The sequence below is a fragment of the Zalophus californianus genome, chromosome 8 (assembly GCF_009762305.2).
Source record: "Zalophus californianus isolate mZalCal1 chromosome 8, mZalCal1.pri.v2, whole genome shotgun sequence".
In the NCBI taxonomy this organism is placed as follows: domain Eukaryota; kingdom Metazoa; phylum Chordata; class Mammalia; order Carnivora; family Otariidae; genus Zalophus; species Zalophus californianus.
This window is the reverse complement of record NC_045602.1, coordinates 72,873,403-72,897,151: the sequence shown is the minus strand read 5'-3', so window position 1 is coordinate 72,897,151 and position 23,749 is coordinate 72,873,403. Positions and strand designations below refer to the sequence as shown.

General features: G+C 37.9%; 1 protein-coding gene across 1 annotated transcript in view; it reads left to right on the top strand.

The window, feature by feature from the left end:
* MSH2 (mutS homolog 2) overlaps positions 1-23,469 on the top strand; it is a 75,375-nt gene extending 51,906 nt beyond the window's left edge. The window contains exons 9-16 of the mRNA XM_027623498.1: positions 9,682-9,805; positions 11,653-11,803; positions 13,244-13,341; positions 15,852-16,097; positions 17,138-17,342; positions 18,367-18,614; positions 21,031-21,206; positions 23,021-23,469. Of these exons, the coding sequence (XP_027479299.1) occupies positions 9,682-9,805; positions 11,653-11,803; positions 13,244-13,341; positions 15,852-16,097; positions 17,138-17,342; positions 18,367-18,614; positions 21,031-21,206; positions 23,021-23,191 (1,419 nt within the window). The 3' untranslated portion in view covers positions 23,192-23,469. The remainder of the gene's footprint in view (positions 1-9,681; positions 9,806-11,652; positions 11,804-13,243; positions 13,342-15,851; positions 16,098-17,137; positions 17,343-18,366; positions 18,615-21,030; positions 21,207-23,020) is intronic.
* The last annotated feature ends 280 nt before the right edge of the window (positions 23,470-23,749 follow it).

The window sequence follows — 23,749 nt, the reverse complement described above, 5'->3', positions numbered from 1 at the left end:
TAGAACATTAAGTAGTTAACTTTGTAGGGGAGAAAAAACCTTTTTTTCTGTTCTCTTCTGTTGGTTGTTTGGAGGTCTGCTAATTAAACTGATAAACAGATTAGCAAGAGAACAGACAGATTTTTGAGTTCACAGAAAAGTGTGAGTCAAGGAGGCTGTTAGAATTTGGGGCTTATATACTGTTGGGGAATAGGAGAGGGAAAAGGGGCACTTAGGGGAAGACAAATGACTTCTAGAACTGATTTATGAGCCCTTTGGAGAATAGATGGAGGATATGATAATTTGACTTCCTTGGTTGTGAAACTCTTGGGAGGGGATTTACAACAACTGAGTTCTTTTGGGAGGCTCTGCTTTTAGGGAGATAAGAGAGTTCAGAAACAAAGTCTATTCTCGGATGCTTTCATCTTGGAATAATTTTTATGCCATTATGGCATATTCTGGACCCCTCATCAACAATAAGTACTGTGTCAGTAAGATTTGAGTTGTGGATTTCCTTTTTTTTTTTTTCCCCTCTGAGTAGACTGAGGTTAAACTCAGTATCAGTCAGGACTCTTTATTTTGCACATAACTTAAACCTCAGTACACCCTGGCTTATGAAATTAGAAGTCTAGAAATAGGGTAGGCTTTAATGTAGAGTTGCTTGATCCAGCAGCTCAATGATACCATTCCAAAGGACCTAATTTCTTGAACTCTTCTGTCTTTGTGATTTGAATTTCAGCTAAACGCTGGTTCCTCTTTGGTCCTGGGTTGGCTGCCTACCAGTAGCAATTCATGCAACATTCCAAGGAAGAATCCTGCAAGTTGCCTTGTTGGGACCATTTAAGCAGTGATTGTGGCCAGGGATATAGAATGTGATGATGGGCCTAAGATAACTAGGGGTGGGTTATCCCTCTGTTGGAGATACAGAAAATGAGAGAGCACTACTGGGAAGGCGGAAGAAGGGGAATGACTGTGGTATAGACAGCCAGCCATATCTACTAAGATACAGTCCTGTAACTAAAGGCTTTCATGTTTTATAGTGTGATGCTGTCTTTTAAATAAATATGATTCCTAGTTAAAACCTGCTCTAGATTCTCTAGGGAATCAGCCTAATATAATATCTTCTTTATTCTGTTATAAACCTTTAAACTTAGCTTGGGTTATAAAGTGAATTCAACCCTTCACTGTCACTGTAGATGTTTGTAATGAATTTATGCATTTAAATTACATGACTCAGAACTACTTTGAACAAACCTCAGAGGATAGCAATCATTTCATGTATGATTTCTGAAAGCTTTACTCATGTTTTCCAGCTGTGCACTTAAGGAGCTTAAGTGATGAAGGGAGCAGTCATTTACATGCATGGTTGGGTTAATTTGTCTTTTTTTCTAGGCTTAGCTTTGTATCTAATGCTTCAGGTGTTTCTGTGCTTTCCATAAATCTTACGGAAAGATTTTCTATTTTTGAAATAAATAGAAACATAGATCTATACTGCCCCCAGGACAAGGCTCAAAAAGGCAATGGGTTTGCACCAAAAAATAATGTCAGTTAGATTGGGTGATTCAGTGAGATATATTAAATTTTAAAATCTTTCTATCCTGTATTTGAGCATTTTATCTTTTAGTATTAGTCTTCACTACACTCATTGACGTTTCCTCTATTATTGGAAAAGTAGTAACGTTAGGTAAATCTTTACTGACAATACTGGGACAGAAAAAATTGAAATAGTTTTTGAAAAAGCCACAGTTGCATGATCCTAATACAACTATATCATTGTGTGAGTATATATATGTAAGCTGTAAAGATACTGTAGTATATAAATGCTTCAGTATTTTTGTTCTTGGACATGAAAAAAAAAATCAAAAAAGGAAGTATTCATATTCTCTCACCTAGAATTATCTCTAAATACATGTTGATATTTTTGCTTATAGTTGTCCTTATTTTCTATTTTTTATTTTTATTTTTTGATTGAAGTATAGTTGACACACTATGTTAACATTAGTTTCAGGTGTACAACATGGACAACTCAACGTGTAATGCTGTGCTCACCATACAACGCTACTACAGTACCATTTACATTCCCTAAGCTGTACCTTTCATCCCGGAGACTCATTTCATAACTGAAAGCCTGTACTTCCCACTCCCCTCAGCTGGTCTTGCCCATCCTCCCATCCCTCTCCCTTCTGGCAGTTACCAGTTCTTTGTATTTATGGGTCTGACTGTTAACTGCTTTTGTTTGTTGGAGGACCTTCCGGTTATTTCTGACTCTCAGCTATTATGAATAAGGCTTTTGTGAACAGTGATACACAAGTATTTGAGTACCTGTTTCCAGTTCTTTTAGGTACTTATTTAGGAATAGAATTGCTGGGTCATATGGAAATGTTACGTTTAACTTTTTGAGGAATCACTAAATTGTTTTTCAAAGTGTCTGTACCATTTAATATTCCCACCAGCAATATAGGAGGATTCCATTTCTTCACACTGTTGCTAATAATTATTCTTTTTTTTCTAAGATTTATATATTTTAGAGCGAGAGAGTGAGAAAGCGGGTGCTTGTGGGGGGTGGCAGTCAGAGGGAGAGGGAGAGAAATACTCAAGTAGACTCCTTGCTGAGTGCAGAACCCAACGAAGGGCTCAGTCCTAGGACCCAGAGATCATGACCTGAGCCAAAATCAAGAGTTGACTGCTTAACCAACTGATGAGCCATCCACGTGCCCCTATTCTTTGTTTCTGGGGTATTTGTCTTAATAGCCAATCTAGTGGATGTGAAGTGGTATTTCATTATGATTTTGATTTACATTACCCTGGTGGCTGATGATGTTGGGCATGTTTTCATATGTTTGGTGGCCGTTTATTTGTATATCTTTGGAGAAATTTCTTTTTTTTTTAAGATTTTATTTATTTGAGAGAGCGAGCACATGAGGGGGGGAGGGTCAGAGGGAGAAGCAGACTCCCTGCTGAGCAGGGAGCCTGATGCAGGACTCGATCCTGGGACTCCAGCATCATGACCTGAGCCGAAGGCAGTCTCTTAACCAACTGAGCCACCCAGACGCCCTGGGGAAATTTCTGTTCAGATCCTTTGCTCATTTTAAAATTGGGTTGTCTTTTTGTTGTTGAGTTAGAAGAGTTCTATATATATTCTGGATATTAGACCCTTGTTCTAAAAAATACATACTTTGAGTTTTCCACTTGCCTCAAGTTGTTCATAGCGATGCTTATTATTTTTTAAAAACACTGCTGTATTTGCAGATATATTCCCTGCTTATTTTTAATATAATTTGTACCTCCCCCAACATTTCCTCCTTTCCATAGTTTGTCTGGGTTTTTTTTAGAGAATCGGTTTGTGACTTTTTAAATCCTCTTTTGTATCTGCTTTTTATTTCATTAATTTCAGTTCTTACATATATTTTTCCACCTATTTTTTTTTTTACCTCTTTAGTTGAGTGCTCACTATTTTTCCAGCCTTTTCTTTTTCAGTAAGCATTTAAGATTGCACTTTTCTTTCTATGTGTTGCTTTAGCTGAATGTATCCTATAAGTTTTTAAAGGTACAGTCTCTTACTCAGTTTTCAGAATTTTATTCCTGTTTCATTTCTTTTTTTTTTTTTTAAAGATTTTATTTATTTATTTGAGAGAGAGAGAATGAGAGATAGAGAGCACGAGAGGGAAGAGGGTCAGAGGGAGAAGCAGACTCCCTGCTGAGCAGGGAGCCCGATGTGGGACTTGATCCCGGGACTCCAGGATCATGACCTGAGCCGAAGGCAGTCGCTTAACCCACTGAGCCACCCAGGCGCCCCTCCTGTTTCATTTCTAAGCTTGGTATGTGTCAGTTTGATAAAAGTTCTCAGTGTAGTTGAGGATCATGTGTGCTCCCTAATTCTGGTTGCAGAGTTTTCTGTATGTCCATTAGATTAGATAAAGCTTTAGTTTTGTTCACATTGTCTGTATGCTTGCTAATTTTTGATCTGCTGAGTTATTGAGAGAAATGTGGATTTCTTTATATAGTTCAGTCCATTATTGCTTTATTTTCAATACACAGCTGTACTTTTCTTTGTGGTGAACTGAACCTTCATCATTCTTTAGGGACAGTATTCTTAGTAATGCTTTTTGCCTTAGTTTTTTTTTTTTTTTTTTTTTTTTTTTTGTCTGATAGTAAGAGGGCTATGCCAGAATCCTTTTTGGTTTTTTACATGATGTATATTTTTCCATCCTTTGTGAGTCAGTGAAGTTTATAGCTGGATTTTATTTATTTTAAATTTCTTTTTTTTTTAAGTGGTAATTTGGATTTATTTCTACCATATTACTTTGTGATTCCTAGTCTTCCTGATTCCCCTTACTCATCCTATCTTTCTTATATGTTGATTGGTTTTTTTTTTTTAAAGATTTTATTTATTTATTTGGCAGAGAGATAGAACAAGTAGGCAGAGAGGCAGGCAGAGGGAGAGGGAGAAGCAGGCTCCCCGCCGAGCAGGGAGCCCGATGCGGGGCTCGATCCCAGGACCCTGGGATCATGACCTGAGCTGAAGGCAGCCGCTTAACCTACTGAGCCACCCAGGTGCCCCTTGATTGGGTTTTTAAAATTCCATTTTGCCTTTCCTGTTCTCCCCCTTCCTATCACACCCGCATTGGTTTGGAAGTTATTCACAAATTTTTACAAAATGTGTATACATAACTTATCAAAATCAAGTCTGTCAGTATTTTCTCACTTATCCCCCAAAATACTAGGGCCTTAGGATATCTGAGATCAGAATACATCTCTTCATTATTGGCTGGTATTTTAGTTCTGTTTTTTTACCCCTTTAGATTTCCATTCTATACAGTCAGTGTTAAGTTTAGATTTGCCCATATGCTTACCAATTTCTCTGCTAGTCATTCCTTCTTCCTGAATATTCTTTAGAAGTTCTTTTATTGGCAGTCCATTTAGTTAGGTTTTGTTTGTTTGGAAAGGACTATATCACCCTTGTTCTTGAAGGAAATTTTTGTGGGTGTACAATTCCAGGTTGATAGTTATTTTTCCTTGGTATCTGTAATACTGTGTTGTGCTGTCCTTTGGCTTGAATTATTGTTGAGAAGTCTTGGTTCCAGATATTCCTTTTACTGCTCTGAGTCCAAAAGTGGATTTCTTTTTTCTATTTGGATTTGCTGTGTTTTCTTAATCAGAGAATTCATGTCTTTTATCAGTTCTGGAAAATTATCAATCATTATCTCTTTTAAATGTGTTCCTTCATTCTCTTCTCCTAAAACTGCGAGTGGACATATGTCAGACTTTCACACCCTCTTCCCGCCGTGTGTCTGCGCTGCTCACTTTGTGACGGCTTCACACGCCCCGGTTCACCAAGTGTTCAGCTCGGGGCTGTGTAACCAGTCCGTGGGGGTTGTCTTCAATGATTATATTTTATTTCTAAAAGTTACTTGGTTCATTTCTAACTGCCTAGTCTTTTTTTTTTTTTAAAGTAGCATCTTGTTCTTTGCTCATGTGTTCCATTCTCTATTAGTTCAAACATTTTAATATACCTAATATTCCATATTTAAAATTTCTTGGTTTAAATCTACCCCTTGTTTCTGCTGAGTCTTTTTTTTTCTTTGACTCTTACTGTTGGTGGCTTCTTTCCTTCTCTGTTATGTATATTTAGATTATGAATTTGCATCTTTCTGGGTTCTGTCTGTGCAAATCATACATCCTCCCCCTCCCCCAGATAAAATTTACTCTTGCCATATATCCCACAATGTAAGCCAGGAATACTTTTTTTTTTTTTTTAAGATTTTGTTTATTTATTTAGAGAGAGCTAGCAAGAGAGTGCGTGGGCAGGAGGGAGGGGCAGAGGGAGAGAGATGAGCATGGAGCTCCACGTGGGGTTTGAGACCGTGACCTGAGCTGAAATCAAGAGTCAGACGCTCAACCCACTGAGCCACCTCAGTGCCCCAGAAGCCAAGAACATTTTTAAGTTAATTTCTCAGCCTGGAGTTTTTTTGATTTGTTGGAGCAAAGATTTAGCTGCTAAAAAAGAAGCCCCAAATAAATAAATAATGGTGGCTTAAACAAGAATATGGGCTTAATTTTCTGTCAAAGCAGGGTGAGCATAGTAGCACAGGGCTGGTGGGACAGCCCTCCTGTCTCCAAACCTGCCTCCTCCTTTATTGCTCCAGAACAGAAGCCTTAGGGTATTGCCTTCAAGGTCCAGGTTGGCTTACTACCTTACCTTTATTCCAGCGAGTGGGAGAGGACAAAAGGGGAAGTGGGGGACACATTATGGAAATGGTACACGTCATTTCTGCTCATGTTGTGTTGGCCAGAATTTAGTCCTATCTCCACACCTAGCTGCGAGGGAAGCTGGAGCTGGATTCTTTGTTCTTGGTAGTTATGTATCCTCTGAAAAGTGGTCAGATCTACTACTGTAGAAGAAAAGGATAATAAAAATGGCAACAATGGGCAGCCTTTTTCTACTGCCAACAAAAATAGACATTTGAAATCCCAACCCCAGTGAAGGCTGGCTTTTTGTCAGGGAGGAAATTCTCTCTTTTCTTTCCCTTTCCTATGGGCTCAGGCTGAGAGAGGTTTTTTGTTTTGTTTTGTTTTTTTAAGATTTATTTATTTATTTGAGAGAAAGGGCACAAGTGCGGGGCAGGGGAGTGCAGAGGGAGGGGAAGAGAAGCAGACTTCCCCCTGAACGTGGAGCCCCACAGCACGAGGCCCACACAGGCCCAATGCAGGGCCCCATCCCAGGACCCAGAGATTGTGACCCAGGCCAAAACCAAGAGGCAGATGTTTAACTGACTGAACCATCCAGGTGCCGATAAAGATGGCTATTAAAAATGGTCCTTGTGGCCTGGTTTTATGCTGGCAACCCTCCACTTTGCAGGGGCTCTGATTTCTAGTTTGTTTTTTTTTAACTCAACTATACATTTATTTTAATAAATGCTTATAATATTTAGTATTTCTAGGATAGTGGAGTGCTTTTGTTTGTTTTAAGCTCTCCAGTATCTTCCCTATTTATTTTCTCCTTTCTAATTACTTAAATCTATCTTTCATGTAACTTCTCTGATTATAGAAAGTCTACAATAGTAGTAGTACAGGTAAATATTTTTTTTTTAAGATTTTACTTATTTGAGAGAGAGATCACAATGGGGGTCAGGGAGAGGGAGAAGCAGACTCCCCACTGAACCCCACATGACTCTGCCTCTCTTAAGTTCACTGGAAGAGGCAAATTCTTTAGTAGTGTCAGCCCACCATTGTAGTATTATTTTCCCTTGGAATTATCCTAAGTCTTGGCTCTTTTTTCTAGATCATCTTCACTGTCTATTTGAATCAACTGTATAATATTATTGATATACCCTTGTGCAAATGTGTGATGTTTATCATTTCTGGGTTTTGCTGTAACAGATAAATCTGCAGAGATCTTATTCATCCCTGTGTTGTTTTGCATCTGTTGCATTATTCCTTAGGTTGAATTCCTGGGAGTAGAATTGCTATGTCAAAGAGTATAACAAGTATTTCTGAATCTTGTCTCATACTGCCTTTTTTAAAAGGTTATAACAACTTAGATTCTCACCAGAAATGAATGAATATACTGATTTCACTGTGGCCTCCTCAGTATTTGGTGGTAGGATTTCTTTTCCTTTAAAAAAAAAAAATAGCTGTAGAATAATATCTTAAGGTTACTTAAATATTCATATCTTTTATTGAGCTTTAGCATTTTCTTGTGGGTTACTTTGCTACTTATTTTCTCATCTGTGAGTTGTATGTTTTTATATTTGCCTATTTAATGACCCTTGGTATTTTTCAAATACATGGAAACCAAGTTTCTTTATTAAAAAAAAGTTAATCTTTCCATTTTTACATTTTGTGTAGCTCTTTTTACAAATCTTTTTTTTTTAATTGGGCTTATTCAAAAATTTAAATTTTAGTATATTGAAATCTCTTGTCAGTTTAAGTTGAGAAAGTTATTTGATCAATGTTTTATTTTTTTTTTGCTAGCTTTTTGTAATTTTAATTCCATATTCTTGTGGTGTTCGCCTTTGGTATGTGAAGAAGGTGTGCTCTGAATAAGTGGAGAGTAATTGGAAAGAGATTATATTAATCTCATTTATGAAGTTTTGGAAAATCTTGTCTTAGAAAACTGACTCTCCTGTATTGTGCTTTTTTAGTAGTTTTTGTTTGTTTGTTTTAATAGTCTCCACACCCAGCGTGGGGCTTTAATTTATTAATCCCTGAGATTAAGAGTCGCATGCTCTATGAGCCAGTCAGGCTTCCTTCCCCTAATTCTTTTTAACAGTTCTTAGTGTCTGTAAGGATATGCTTCATTCTTTTTTAAAAGGTATTCTTTCCTAATTTTGTCTAAGTTTTAATTCTTTTGTTTCAAAAAGGGATTCCTATTGGACAGTCTCTTAGGAATGAGTAGATGTTAATGTTTGATTTGATTTTCTCTTTTCATAGTTTACCTTTTTGCTTACCAGTTGTTTTAAATATTCCAGTAAGCAGTTATTTTTTATAAAAGTCCTAAATAGTTGGGATGCCTGGGTGGCTCAGTCAGTTAAGTGTCTGCCTTCGGCTCAGGTCATGATCCTGGGGTCCTGTGATTGAATCCCCTGTTGGGCTCTCTGCTCTGTGGAAAGCCTGCTTCTCCCTCTCCCTCTCCCTCTGCCTGCTACTCTGCCTGCTTGTGCGCTGTCAAATCAGTCAAGCAATCTTTTAAAAAAAAAAAAGTCCTAAATAGTTAAGACTTTGTTTCTAAATATTTTGTGTATACATTTGCCATTGTAAGTGAGATCTGTCTTTCATTATGGTTTCTTGATGGCCTTTGGTAAGAATTTAGGGAAACAAAGTATTTAAGAGAGTTTTTTTTTTTTTTTTTTATAAGATTTATTTATTTATTTTGAGAGAGTGAGAATGAGTACATGAGAGGGGGGAGGGTTAGAGGGAGAAACAGGCTCCTCGCTGAGCAGGGAGCCCGATGCGGGACTCGACCCTGGGACTCCAGGATCTGACCTGAGCTGAAGGCAGTCGCTTAACTGACTGAGCCACCCAGGCGCCCAAGAGAGTTTTTTTTTTTAAGATTTATTTATTTGAGAGAAGGGGCACAGGTGCGGGGCAGGGGGAGTACAGAGGGAGAGGGAGAATCCCAAGCTGACTTCACTCTGAGCATGAAGCGTGTTGCCAGGCTTGATCCCAGGACCCTGACATCATGACCTGAGCCAAAATCAGGATTCAGACACTCAACTGACTGAACCACCCAGGCGCCCCCTTGAAAGATTTTGATCAACTTTCAGTTTGAAGAAATGAAATTCTGTAGCTTTTTTAAAAAAAAAATTTTGAGGTTCCTAAGATGGATCCTTGGTTTGGGTAAAAACTACACATTCTTTTATAGGCTATGAACATTGAACACTCTTTAGTAATGGTTAGGAAGAACATATTGAACATTGTTTAGGGGGAGGTGTAAATAAAAATACTGAATACTACTAGTGACATAAGCTCTGCATCTTTTTCATCTGAAAGTAATTTCTGGATGTCTAGAGCTCTAATAAGCTCCTTACAAACAGAATTTTACATCTAATAAATGGAAACTCCTTAATTGGCAGAGTAACTTAAAACATAAGTTTAACTCAAAATACAAGTGAAGTTTAAATGAAGGAAAAGAAAATACATTGTTATTTCCATCTTTACCCATCATTTATAAAATTTAGCCATTTTTTGTTCTGTCTATAGGTGGAAAACCATGAATTCCTTGTGAAACCTTCATTTGATCCCAATCTGAGTGAATTGAGAGAAATTATGGATGACTTGGAAAAGAAGATGCAGTCAACATTAGTAAGTGCAGCGAGAGATTTAGGTAAGAAGCCTTCATTGGCGGTTTGAATAATTCTTTTGTCTATATGGTACCCCCACTGGTGCCAGGATTACTTGCCTAGAAGACACAGTGAATCATGCCACTTCCTTGTTTAAAGTGCCAGGCCTTTTTTCCACAGAAGGAAATTATAAACACTTCCAAGTTGAGGTATAGGATACTTTGCATTTGGAGCCTCACTCTCTTCCAGATTTGTCTCTTACTACTCTCCAACCCCAGGATGATCCCACAAATCAACCAAGAGGCCTTGCATCATTTCCTTGAAATAGGATCTGTATTAAACATCACCTCCTCTGTAAGCTTCATTCTATTAGGAATAGTTCGTTGATTTGGCTTTGGGGTTCCGGAGCACTTCATTAACATCACCTTTTTTTAAATGTCTGCCTTCCATACTAGATTTTTTTTTTTGAGGGAGAGAATGCATGCGTGAGTGGGGGTAGGGGCAGAGGGAGAAGGAGAGAGAAAATCTTAAGCAGGCTTCTCCTCAGCCAGTGTAGAGCCCAGTGTGGGGCTCAATCTCAGGACCCTGAGATCCTGACCTGAGCCAAAATCATGAGTCTGATGCTTAACCAACTGAGCCACCCAGGCGCTCCATACTAGATTATTAATTCCCCAATTAGTCTCATATTATTCACACTAATTTGTTCTGAATTTATGAATCTTTTTGTTTGAGCATCTTTCATGTGTATGGTGAATGAATAAATATATCTTAGCATATTAGAAGACGCCTCAAGCAGTAATTCTTATTAAACTTTTGGAGAATCTGATGAAAGTTATGAATCCTCTTCCCAGAAATATGTCCATACCTGCATATATAAAACATTTTGCAAATAGTTACCATGGAGGATCCATATATGGACTAGACCCTAGGTAAAGAATCTTTGCCTTTCTTTACCCTTCTCATTTCATAGCTCTTTCTACGTTCTTTCTATGATCTCTTTCCTCCCCGGCTCAGTGAAGTCTGTCTGTAGTTGTTTGCTGCTACTAATATTTGATAGCCATGCTTTAGCTATCAAATTTGTAGATGATCTCTCTCTTCTGATTTATACTCTAAAGATCATATTGATGAATGAGATGATGGGGACACACTTATAAAAACTCAAAAACCGGGCGCCTGGGTGGCTCAGTTGGTTAAGCGACTGCCTTTGGCTCAGGTCATGACCCTGGAGTCCCAGGATCGAGTCCCACATCAGGCTCCCTGCTCAGTGGGGAGTCTGCTTCTCCCTCTGACCCTCCCCGCTCTCATGTGCTCTCTCTCTCTCACTCTCTCAAATAAATAAATAAAATCTTTAAAAAAAAAAAAACTCAAAAACCTGAGGTAAATAAAATCTAGCAGATCAATCATTGCTTGTTTTGTGAAGTTTCCTACACTTAACAGAAACTATGTGTCCTAGTTTTATAGAGTTTCATTGTGAGAGTCTTTTAAGTTTTTGTTTGGAAAGTGTGTTTGTTCCCTTTAATCCTACTCTTGTATTAGTTCCAGAGATATGCTTCAGTGAAGTAACCCTGGTGCAGAGCTCCTCAAGGGCAGGGGCTGTAGCGTATCCATCCCTGTGCCCATAGCCCACTTTTGTGCTCTGCAGCCTTGGTTGGCTGTACCCAGAGAGCTACTTCCATGTCAGAAGCTACCTTTTAATACAAGAGTTCGAGGATTTTATAGATAGCCTTCATTCATGTAGTTGAGTGAAGTAGAGTTTCAATATTTCCCCGTTAGATCGTCTTAATTTCCACTGTGCTGTCTTGTAATAAGAGTTAATTATTTTAAACATTTACGTTGAAAGACGGCTGTAGACATCTATGACATACTTTTTCTTTATCTCCATATCATGAAGGTTTGGATCCTGGCAAACAGATTAAACTGGATTCCAGTGCACAGTTTGGTTATTACTTTCGCGTAACATGTAAGGAAGAAAAAGTCCTTCGTAACAATAAAAACTTCAGTACGGTGGACATTCAGAAGAATGGTGTTAAATTTACCAACAGGTTTGTATGCCTACGTTATTTTGTTAAGCCTTCAGTAGCTCCATGGAACTCTAAATTATTCTCTCATGAGACATGAATGTTCTATAATAAGGAAGTTTTACCTTACTTGTTAATTGATATGAGGTATCAGATAAGCATGAAGCTTTATTTTCTTATAAGAACCTCATTGGTATTCCAACACCCCTTGTTAAATAACTCCTCTTTTCCTTATTGACTGAAGGGACACTTTGGGGTCTTTTTTTTGTTGTTATTTGTTTGTTTTATAAAAATTTTATTTATTTATTTGAGAGCACAAGCAGGGGGGTGGATGTGGAGAGGGAGAAGCAGGCTCCCTGTCGAGCAGGGAGGCTGACATGGGGGCTCGATCCTAGGATCCTGGGATTATGACCTGATCCAAAGGCAGATGCTTAACAAACTGAGCCATCCAGGTGCCCCCTTTGGGTCTGTTTTTAAGATTGTTCTTTCACGAGGCACCTGGGTGGCTGAGTTGGTTAAGTGTCTGCCTTCGCCTCAGGTCATGATCCCAGGGACCTGGGATTGAGCCCCGCATTGGGCTCCCTGCTCAGTAGGGAGTCTGCTTCTGCCTCTTCCTCTGCCCCTTCTCCAGCTTGTGCTCTCTCTCTCTCGCTCTCTCACTTCACTCTCTGTCTCTCAAATAAATAAATAAATAAATAAATAAATAAAATCTTAAAAAAAAAGATTGTTCTTTTCATGGGGTGCCTGGGCAGCTCAGTGGAATTAGTGTCTTGCTCTTGATTTCGGCTAAGGTCATGATTCCAGGGTTGTGAGATTGAGCCCCGAGTCAGGCTCCCTAGTCAGCGAGATTCTCTCTCTCTCCCTCTCTTCCCCTCCTCCCTCCCTCTCTCAGATAAATAAATCTTATTTATTTATTTATGTATTTTGAAGTTTGTTCTTGGCCACCTGGGTAGCTCAGTTGGTTAAGCGTCTGCCTTCAGCTCAGGTCATGATCCCGGGGTCCTGGGATTGAGCTCCACATCGGGCTCCCTGCTCATCGGGGAGCCTGCTTCTCCCTCTGCCTGCCACTCCCCCTGCTTGTGTTCCCTCTCCCACTGTGTCTCTCTGTCAAATAAATAAAATCTTAAAGGGGTGGGGGGAAGATGGCCTCTATCTGAAATGAGGATGAAGACTTAATTCCATTTAAATATTTTAGAAAAGGTCACAGATCAGAATTTTACTCAGGGGAATAAATGTTACAGCAACATTTGTGCCAGTGGGCTCTTCCAGACAGTGTAAATGTTAAATACACTGAATTCCATCCACCTCTGTCCCTAATGAGTTGCCCATTTTCTACTCACATTTTCATTTTCATTATTGTTTTGGTGTTTTTTAGGATAGATGCTCTGGATATATTTTATGTAGTACACATTACTTCAGTAGATGTTTTGATATTTTTAATAATGTCATTATCTTGACTTGCAGTAAACTGACTTCTCTCAATGAAGAGTATACCAAAAATAAAACCGAGTATGAGGAAGCCCAGGATGCCATTGTTAAAGAAATTGTCAATATTTCTTCAGGTAAATTTAATAGAACCAATACATAAAATGTTCTGAATATAACCTGGTTTTTAGTAATAGAAATAATATCAGGATGTTTCAAGAGTGGTTTTTTAAAAAGCTGTTACATACTGTGACTATTATGTTAGGCTACCTATAAAATCATGCATGCTGTATTGTGGTGGGAAAAGTAACTGGAAATAATTCTTATAGATAGAAAGAGAAGCTAGTGCAGGCTAAGGAATGGGAATACCCTGAAAAACACACTGCAGAAAAGCACAAAATTTATTGTAGTTGTAACAAGAAACACCAAGGACTAAAGGCACTAATAATCTTAGATAATTATCTATGGGCTCATGCTCTGAGTTTTAGAAATAAATATCACTGAAAAACAAATAGAAAATTACGCATGAAGCAAGCCTTTCCAAGTTCTACGTGCCATTTTGTAGATTTTCAGAGTTCTGGAGGGCACTGTTTGAGAAAATTGCGTGGCTTGACACTATGGTATTGCCCTTGGCACAGAATGAAGCACAAGGTGAGGCTCATGTGTTAAACTGGAAGGTTTTGCCTGTCATCACGTGTGTATTGACTATAACTGTTATTGTGCCTTTCAAAAATATACCAAAGAACTACTTCAGCCAAGGGATCAAAGTTGGCATCCTCAGTAATGGGACAAATGACATATATATGCTTCCTGATGTGATGTAGAGGGAAGAGCACAGTATTGCCCATGTGGTATTCTTGACAAAAATGTTTAACCTGATTGTTAACAAGAAGGGAAAACGGAGATAAATTTAGATTGTGGGACATTCTTTTTAAGGCTTGTACTCTTTAAAAATGTCTGTGTCATGGTAGCAAAAAAGGAATGGCCAGGATCTGTTCTAGATTATAGAAGACTTAAGGAGACACGACAAGCAAATCAGTAGATGGTCCTTGAATGGATCCAGGACTAGGAGTTGGGGATGGGAAAGAGCTATCAAGGACACTCAAGACAAATTCGTGAAGTTTAATAAGAGATAACATGGTATTGGTGTCATATTTCTTGAGTTTGTATTGTGAGTAAGTAGGAGGATGTCCTCATTTCCAGGATATTCATGCTGAATTATTGAGTGGTAAAAAGTCATTTAAAAACTATGTACTTGTGTAATTCTATAAATTATTTTACTATTACGAATTTTATAGTAAATCAAAATAAACATAAAACTTAAAGGTTTTTTTAAATTTTTGTTTATTTGAGAGAGAGCACAAGAGGGGTGGGGAGAGGGAGAAGCAGACTCCCCGCCAAGTAGGGAGCACGTTGCGGCGCTCAATCCCAGGACCCTGAGATCATGACCCGAGCCAAAGGCAGACACTTAACTGACTGAGCCACCCTGGTGCCCCTAGAGTTACCTTGAATTTAAATGAAACCTTTTCTTGGTCTAATATATGCATTATCTGTATTTAAAAATGTAATGGATCATTTTTATGGTTCTTTATCTTCCTATTAAACCAGACTAGGTGATGCTGTTAAGGGCTAGGTGATGTGAGATACCTTAAGAGGCTTCATTTTCCTTTTTTAAAGTAGTCACAGTAAGTACTCCATTAATGTTTAAGTAATTCTTGCAGGTTCTTGTTCCTACATGATAGGGTAGTGTGAACCATTCCTTTCCTTTTTTTTTTTTTTTAAAGAATACCTGTTAGGTAAGACAGGAATAAATTTAAAAGTGGTGAGACGGTAACAGAATTATTTGTATTCAGCCATTCATAAGTTAATTTTTATTTTTAAAACATTTTATAACTTTTATGGGGAACAAGGGAGTCAAAGATGAATCCTATTTCCTGCCATTTCATTAATTCTCATGAATGTCCTTTGAAGCTTTTGACACACTGATGCCCATGTGATAGTTTACATAATGTATGGGATATTCTACCAACCCCTCCTTGCTATTAAAATTTCAGAATCTATTCTATAAATTTTGACCATTTTTATTGTTGAAACACGAATTGCCTGCCACCTGTCAAGGATTTTTTAGTGTACATAATAGCTTTTAGTTTTAATGTTCTAGAAGAGTAGAATCTCATTGAAAGTATTTTAAGTGACAATTATGGATCTAAATTTTGCTAAAATTCAACTGCATGTGGTACTGATGGGGAAAAAAAAGCTCAAGTAACACTCGTATGGTCAGGTTTATACAGGCACAGGCCTTGATGGTCACATTATTAGATCTTACAACCTGGTGTTTGCATATATCTTATGATAAGCAGCTGTGTGTTTTCTATTTTAATGGATTTTGGTAAGGGAGGGTATCACACTCTTTCTATTTTTGAAGTGTGTTCATAGTAGGGGAAGATGTAGTAATACGTTTTAACCTTGGAGGTTTTAGGTGTTCCTTTGAAGTTTAGTTATGGCAAACTTCTGTTAATTATTTAAGTATATAAATTAGAAAATGGATTTTAAATTCCTAAATAGGGAAGTTAAATTTATTCCTGTAACTGCTTATATGTATTTTCTTTATTCAGTATTTCTGTGCACATTTTCTATTTTTATACAGGCTATGTAGAACCAATGCAGACACTCAATGATGTGTTAGCTCAGCTAGATGCTGTTGTCAGCTTTGCACATGTGTCAAATGGAGCACCTGTTCCATATGTACGACCGGTCATTTTGGAGAAAGGACAAGGAAAAATTACATTGAAAGCATCCAGACATGCTTGTGTTGAAGTTCAAGATGAAGTTGCATTTATTCCTAATGATGTTCACTTTGAAAAAGATAAACAGATGTTCCACATCATTACTGGTAAAAAAATAAAATAAAACAAAAAACCCACCTAATTTATGGGCTTTTTTGGGGGGTAATGTTTCCCTTTTTTTATGTTGGAGTGGAAATATTTAAAACTGATGAAGAAAGTCCTAGTTCTTGAAGTTAGTAAAGGAACATGTTATTCATCCTAGTTAGTAATATGTTCACATTTAGGTTAGAGGGAAGATTTGGAAGGAGGGGGAGGCCTTAGGAGCGCATGTCATCTTTATATGAAACTTCTGTTCCAGGGGTTTAGTGCATTTAAAAATGAACATGCCTTCAAAGCCAGACCTTTTGATAGTGCGTCATTGAAGGTCAAGCAGAACTGACTGCTGAAATGACCTCAGCCTAGGGTAGCAATTCTTTTAAAGACATGGGACTGTATTTGTGTGAAATATGAAAAAAAGTTGGCTTATAGACTAATGCAGCGTGTCTCTCAAGCTGAAGTATTTTTAGATCTTAACCAGATTCTAGAAACAAAAGTGGGGAGGGGGTAGTCTTTGACCAGATGTATTTGGGAAACAGTCAGAGATAATACTCTAGTTCCCCAAATGGATTTTCAAGTTGTTGATATGATCTAACCCAGACAAATAAATTGTACTTTAGTGGAAAATAGGGTTGTGTCTTAGGGCTTTAGTGTGGAATTTAAGTGATTTGAAGGATTAGACCATAATGACCCATTCACTAATAGCCTCGTTTATTAATGAATTACAGTGTTTAGTTAATCAGTTAGATGTGTACTACTTTTCTGGATGACATAAAATTATCGTGCAGGCAGTTGTATGAGCTGTGGGAAAATCTGTGGTTCTTCTAGGCAAATTATAGGTAAGGTATGTTTTTTATGGTCCTGTCGATGAAAGGTGCAGTGTAGGTTTGTCTGAAGGGAGAATAGCATTACTCTGGCAGTTGATGGTTCTGCTGCTTATATGCCATATCTGTATGACCAGGTGATTAGTCACAAAAATGCGATTTAGGACTAGCAATTTATTAGTGGCAGAAATAAATAATCTTGCTTTTTGATATAATTTATTTCAAAGGCCCCAATATGGGAGGTAAATCCACATATATTCGCCAAACTGGGGTGATCGTTCTCATGGCCCAGATTGGGTGTTTTGTGCCATGTGAGTCAGCAGAAGTGTCCATTGTGGACTGCATCCTGGCCCGTGTAGGGGCTGGCGACAGTCAGTTGAAAGGAGTCTCCACATTCATGGCTGAAATGCTAGAAACTGCTTCTATTCTCAGGTGAGTGATTTTCCCAGTCCTCTCAAAATGGAAATGAATGTCCCTGTACTGTTAGAAGTACATTTGCAGATTCATCGATAAAACATTGGAAAACCTTTGTCTGGTTTAATAGTTTTCTTGTGAACTTTATGTGCTTCGTATTATCTTAAAAGGGTAATTGGTAATAGTTGAGGAAAGCTTTGATCTTTAAATTTGTCTTAAGGTTTTTGGTAGTTGTTCATCTTATAACCCCCACCACTGCCATGCTTTTGCTTGAACTGTTCACAGTACCTGGAATGTTTACCCATGTCCTTTCCAATCTTTAAAGGCCTTAGTGACAGAAATTCTACTTCTCTGATGACTTTCCTTGTCACATAAGCCTCAGGTCATGGGTATTTCTTCTCTGAACTCTTTGACATGCCTATAATTATTCGGTTTTTTGTTTTAGGGGTTACTGAAATCTTTTGTCTTTATTTCATTTTTTTAGACACTTCTTTAAAGGTAGAGAAGCTATGCCTTCTGTTCCTTGGTGTCTTCTAAAGCACATCACATATAGTAGATGCCTAGTAAATTACTGTTCATTGTTTGTGGGGAATTATAGAAGCAGTACAAATGTTTGGTGTAGTAATTGGTCAACAAGCTAGTATTCATAAGCTATCAGTATTCATAAGATGTCTGGCAACTCACAGAAAACAAATGACCAGTAAACACATGAAGAACTGTTGCATTCTTGGGGCGCCTGGGGGGCTCAGTTAGATAAACGTGAAACTCTTGATCTCCGCTTGTGTCTTTTTTTTTTATGTTATGTTAATTCAGCTCATGTCTTGATGTTCTATTTAAAAAATATTTATTCACTATTTGTTTCCTTTTCGATCAGTTGTTTATGACCATGCCCATTTTCTTCTTTTAATTGACTATTGAATTTTTTATATATTAAGATGATCTGTTATGTTTGTGGCACATCTTTCCCAATGTATTGCCTTAGTTTTGTTTTTTTTGCGTTATCACATATCATGGGTGATTTTCATGTAATTATGTGTTTCAGGTCTGCAACCAAAGATTCTTTAATAATCATAGATGAATTGGGGAGAGGAACCTCTACCTATGATGGATTTGGATTAGCGTGGGCTATATCAGAGTACATCGCAACAAAGATTGGTGCTTTTTGCATGTTTGCAACACATTTTCATGAACTTACTGCCTTGGCCAATCAGATACCAACTGTTAATAATCTACATGTCACAGCACTAACTACTGAAGAGACCTTAACTATGCTTTATCAGGTGAAGAAAGGTGAGTGTATACCACTGGTGTACTGTAAACTCAGGTGTGGCAGTGGGAAACTTTTACCCATGACATCATCAGTCATTGCCTGATTCTGAGTATGAATTATTGATGTTTGTACAGAACACATTTACTCTTAGTTCATAATCTGGCTACAAGGACAGAGTACATTATATTTCTGTGTCTCATGGTAGGACCACTCATTATAAGACAGTTGCAGAAAGAATAACCCCTACTCTTCAGCATTACCGCAGAGGGTTTTGTACTACCTCCCATGGCAGCCTGATTTCTTGTCAAAGTATCTACTAGATAGTAGCAATAATAAGCTTTGAAGTTCCTAGGCTCTTTTGCTGTTTAGGAAACCATTTATTATAATTATCTCGTCGTGGGGCACCTGGGCGGCTCAGTCGTTAAGCGTCTGCCTCGGCTCCGGTCATGATCCCGGGGTCCTGGGATCGAGCCCCGCATCGGGCCCCCTGCTCAGCGGGAGCCTGCTTCTCCCTCTCCCACTCCCCTGCTTGTGTTCCCTCTCTCATTGTGTGTCTATCTGTCAGATAAATAAATACAATCTTAAAAAAATAATAATTATCTCATTTTTAAGGGTGTGTTACATAAACAGGCTCATTTAAAGGTAGGGTTTCCACAAATCCTGAAATTGTTAGTAGTTCTTACATAGGGAATGACTTGTTGGCATTTCATCCTTTTCAGAAAAGTTTGTCATTTGTGGGTCTGACAGCTAATGAGATTTACCAAATTGATGAGATTAACGTGCTGTAAAGTTTTTGCTGCCTAAATATTTCACCAGTCATTGGAATATTTTCAGATAGCTTTCTGATTTACCAAGAACACATTTTCTTGCAGTCAGTTGGTTGCACATAAGTACAGTATTATTTTTGGTTCTTTTATCCTTTGTTGCTTATGCTTCAGTGGGAATCCTTTTGACTTACTGTGTTTACATTATTATTATTATTGACATAAAATATAGATACTTTTAGTTGGACCTGGCATTTAGCACGAAGTTGAAGTTTTGCGTTTTGTGTTTTATATGATAAATGGGTTCAGAATTTGATTTAATTATTGGAGTGTGAGCATGCGAGGGGGGGGTGGGGAGGGGCAGAGGGAGAGAATCATCCCTGCTGAGCATGGAGATTGCTGTGAGGCTCGATCTCACGACCCCCACAAAATCGTGCCTGAGCTGAAACCAAGAGTCAGATGCTTAACCGTCTGAGCCACCCAGGCGCCCCAAGAAGTGGGTGCAGAATTTAATTTTTAATTTTTTTTTTTTTTAAGATTCTCTTTATTTGACACAGAGGGAGTGAGAGAGAGCACGAGTAGGGGGCAGAGGAAGAGGGAGAAGCAGACTCCTCACTGAGCAGGAAGCCCAACGAGGGGCTTGATCCCAGGACCCTGGGATCATGACCTGAGCCAAAGGCAGACGCTTAACCGAATGGGCCACCCAGGCTCCCCTGGGTTCAGAATTTTAAAAGACTAGATGACCTGAGAGAAGATAGGAATAAATCCATCCGTCCCTGTGGATGTTTATCAACATTTGCTTCTCTTTTATTTTTGTTTGTTTCTCTTAGTTGTGTGGAGTATCCAGCCCAGAGTGTGTGGGATATATAACTAGGCCAAAAAAATTTTTACAGTTGATACATAGTTGAGGCAAAAAATGGAAGCTCCATGATAACTCTATGAGCATCATTTGTATTAAATGTCTGGAAGGAATGTTGTAAGTCCATTTATTTTCTGCAAATGGAGATGAAGATAAGCTACCTAGTCTATAAAATTTACTGGTAATATGAGTCTAAGATTCCATTGTCATGTGTTTGCAATAGTTTAGAGTCAGAGTAAGATTATGTAAGACTGGTAAGTTAACTTTTCTAAGACCAGTATTGTAATTATTTGTATTTATCCAGCCAATTTCCTGAAGTCACTATCTCTAGAAAATGACGTAGGCAGATAGAAGATGGACTCTTCAGTAATAAGCCATATATTTTGAGTAAAATGCTCTTAATTAGTGACACACATTTATCTTGTTTTTTTTTTTTTCTTCGTACTTTATTTAATTCCTCCCTTATGAAGTGAGAAAACCTCAGGGGGATAATTGAATTGATTAATTTTTCTTCAGATTCTGATATTTGTCCAGACCTCTGAGGATTCGCTATCAAGCTTTTTTGGGGGGTATTTTTATTTTTCCTACTACATTTGTCAAGGATAAAACAAAACACTGTGTGCCAAGTCATAATTACTTTCCACTGAAAGCTTCATTAAAATTCCTTCATCTGAGTTACTGTGAAACATTTGGCTAATGTATTTGAAATACAAAATTAAGTTTCCAAATGACAAGGTGAGATGGATGAATTCTATTTACATCAGTTGCTGTCTCTTTCTGCCCTGCTTCTCACAACCCCCAAATTTCTCCTAGGTGTCTGTGATCAAAGTTTTGGGATTCACGTTGCAGAGCTTGCAAATTTCCCTAGGCATGTCATAGAGTGTGCTAGACAGAAAGCTCTGGAACTAGAGGAGTTTCAGAATATCGGAGATTCACAAGGATATGATGACATGGAACCAGCAGCAAAGAGGTGCTATCTGGAAAGAGAGGTTTGTCGCATTTTGTTTGTAATTATTTAATCCTGTGTTGTTAGATCTGTCAGGTCCCGTGTGATTCTAATACTTACTTAATCATTCATTGTTGCCTTTCACTTAGATTTCTTTGCATGGCGAAGACTTCATCTGTATCGTTATTGATTTCTGCACTATGTACATGACCAAAAGAGAGCATGTCAATACCACATTTTAAATGTTGGAGGACAGGAATATTAGTCTAGGTTTAAAGGAAGTAATTCAAAGGAGTTACAGATGTCCAAGCCCTTTTTTGATTACTTCATAAACAGGTCACATCCAGTTAATTGCACATTTACTCAGTTAATTGCTTAGTTAAGGGACTAACAAAAAAAATAAACACAGTTCTGCCTTCCAGTTGTCTAGAATCTAGTTGGGGAGATAATGATGAACATGTCAAGGAGAATAATGCGGTATATGACATGTTTACTCTACAAAGCTCTTTGTGGGCAGGATGCTTCAGTTCTCATGGGAGAAGTGCATCTTAAGTTAGGCCTTCTCTGAGTGATGGGTGAAAATCACACAGAAAGGTACAGCATATGCCTGATGTGTATTTTTAAAAGTAAAGGATAATGCCCTGCAATAATGAAAATAAAAGGATCTTAATTCACTGGTGGGTCTTGGCAGCATTTACTGTGTTTATGCATTGTGAGAACTTCTTGTCATGGTTTAGCTTTTAGCCAGTGAGTTTTTTGATGTTCTTACCTGAAGGATAGGTAGTTGTTCCAGTAAGAGATGAGCATGTCTGATTTTTAGGCTGAAAAGGTAAGAGTTTTGTCTGTTGTACCCCTAGAGGCAGGAGAAATGTGTTCTGTCATGCTACTAGTTTAAGTCGGGGAGGTTGCTTTGGAATGGTCTTGTTAGGAGCAACACAATGGTCTGGGGTTAGGTAGGCTCTGTTATGTGATCCCTGGTTTCCAACTAGAACAGAAACCATGTGCTTTTGATAATATTAATTACATTGTATTTTGAAAAAACTTTAAGCTAAGGGAGATGCATAACTATCAGTGTTAAGTCTAGATTCTGTCTTTATTTCAAAAAGAGTGTACTTGTTATTTAATAGAGAAATATATCTTCTTTACCTTACCATTTGGATATCTACCTTTCAACCCTCAAGGTACTTACTACCAACTAGCTCCGTGTATGAAAAGCAGACTTTTTAGTTCTGCTTCATATGTGATGATGAACATTTACATAGTACTTACCCTTTGCCAGGCACTGTTCTAAGCACTTCTAAGCACATATTCACTCTCCAGTTCTCCCAACAGCCCTGTGAGGTTGGGAATATCATCCCCATGTTATGAATGAGGAATGTGGGTTAAGGAATTTCCCCACGATCACATGGCAAGTAATGGCCATGCTCTTTAGAATGCCAATAACTGGCCAGTAAATTAGTAATTTAAAAATTCTGTGTGTTTATGAGTACTGAATTTTCTGGGACTGTCTAGGCATTACAGTATTTATAAACCTTGAGTTCTTTTTCTCCCAGAAGATTAAGTTTTTATATCGATTACAAAGGGTGACGGATTTGGGAACTACTAAAATATTGAGCCCCTTTTCATTAGCAGCTGAGAATGTATTTATAAATACCCTTTAATAACTTCTTATGATGAAATGTGGTCAATTAAGGGCTCTCTATATATTCTGGATAGTGCATGCTTAAAATTTAAAGAATGTTCTTTGAATATCGGGTGGTGTGTTTAGATTGAAATTTAATGAAACAATTCATTACAATTTATTGTGACTTTTTAAAGAGATTTTAAAGACTAATGGAGCATTCATATGTCTTTCAGCAAGGTGAAAAAATTATTCAGGAGTTTTTATCCAAGGTAAAGCAAGTGCCTTTTACTGAAATGTCAGAAGAAAACATCACAATGAAGCTAAAACAGCTGAAAGCTGAGGTAATAGCGAAGAATAATAGTTTTGTAAATGAAATCATTTCACGAATCAAAGTTACTACATGAGAAAATCCCACCAAAGGAACGAAGAGAATACTGATAAGCTGTTGTCTATAACACTTTTGTATTGTTTTATATTAACCCTGTTTTCGTAGTGCTGGCAATTTGAGACCCATGGGATATCAACTTAATAAAATATTTAGTAATACTTGGAGTACATTTTCAAAGATTTTTATTTTGGAAGAATGAGAGCTGTAGCTGAGGAATACTTAAATGGACATGGGCAATAGTAGGTGGTGTGTTGAATTTTATAAATAAAGTCATGTAGTTTGTGGAATTTGAAATGCGTTGTGTTTCTTTGTGATAGGACGTGTATACGTGTTTCTTCCCAAGTGGTATGGAAAAAGCAAGTTGTACCCAAAGACTTTGCAAAAATAGAGGCTCTTAAAGCTAGAAGGAACCATGGGAATCATTTCCATTGATCTCCACAGTGTCCATATGTTGGCAGGAGCCAGGTTGGCTGCATACTCATTAGCCAGGGAATTTACTGTACACCTGAAGTCCTAGTGTGATCCTCCTGCCTGCCTGCCGTTCTCCCACCTCTCTCTGTGGGGAGACTTAGAA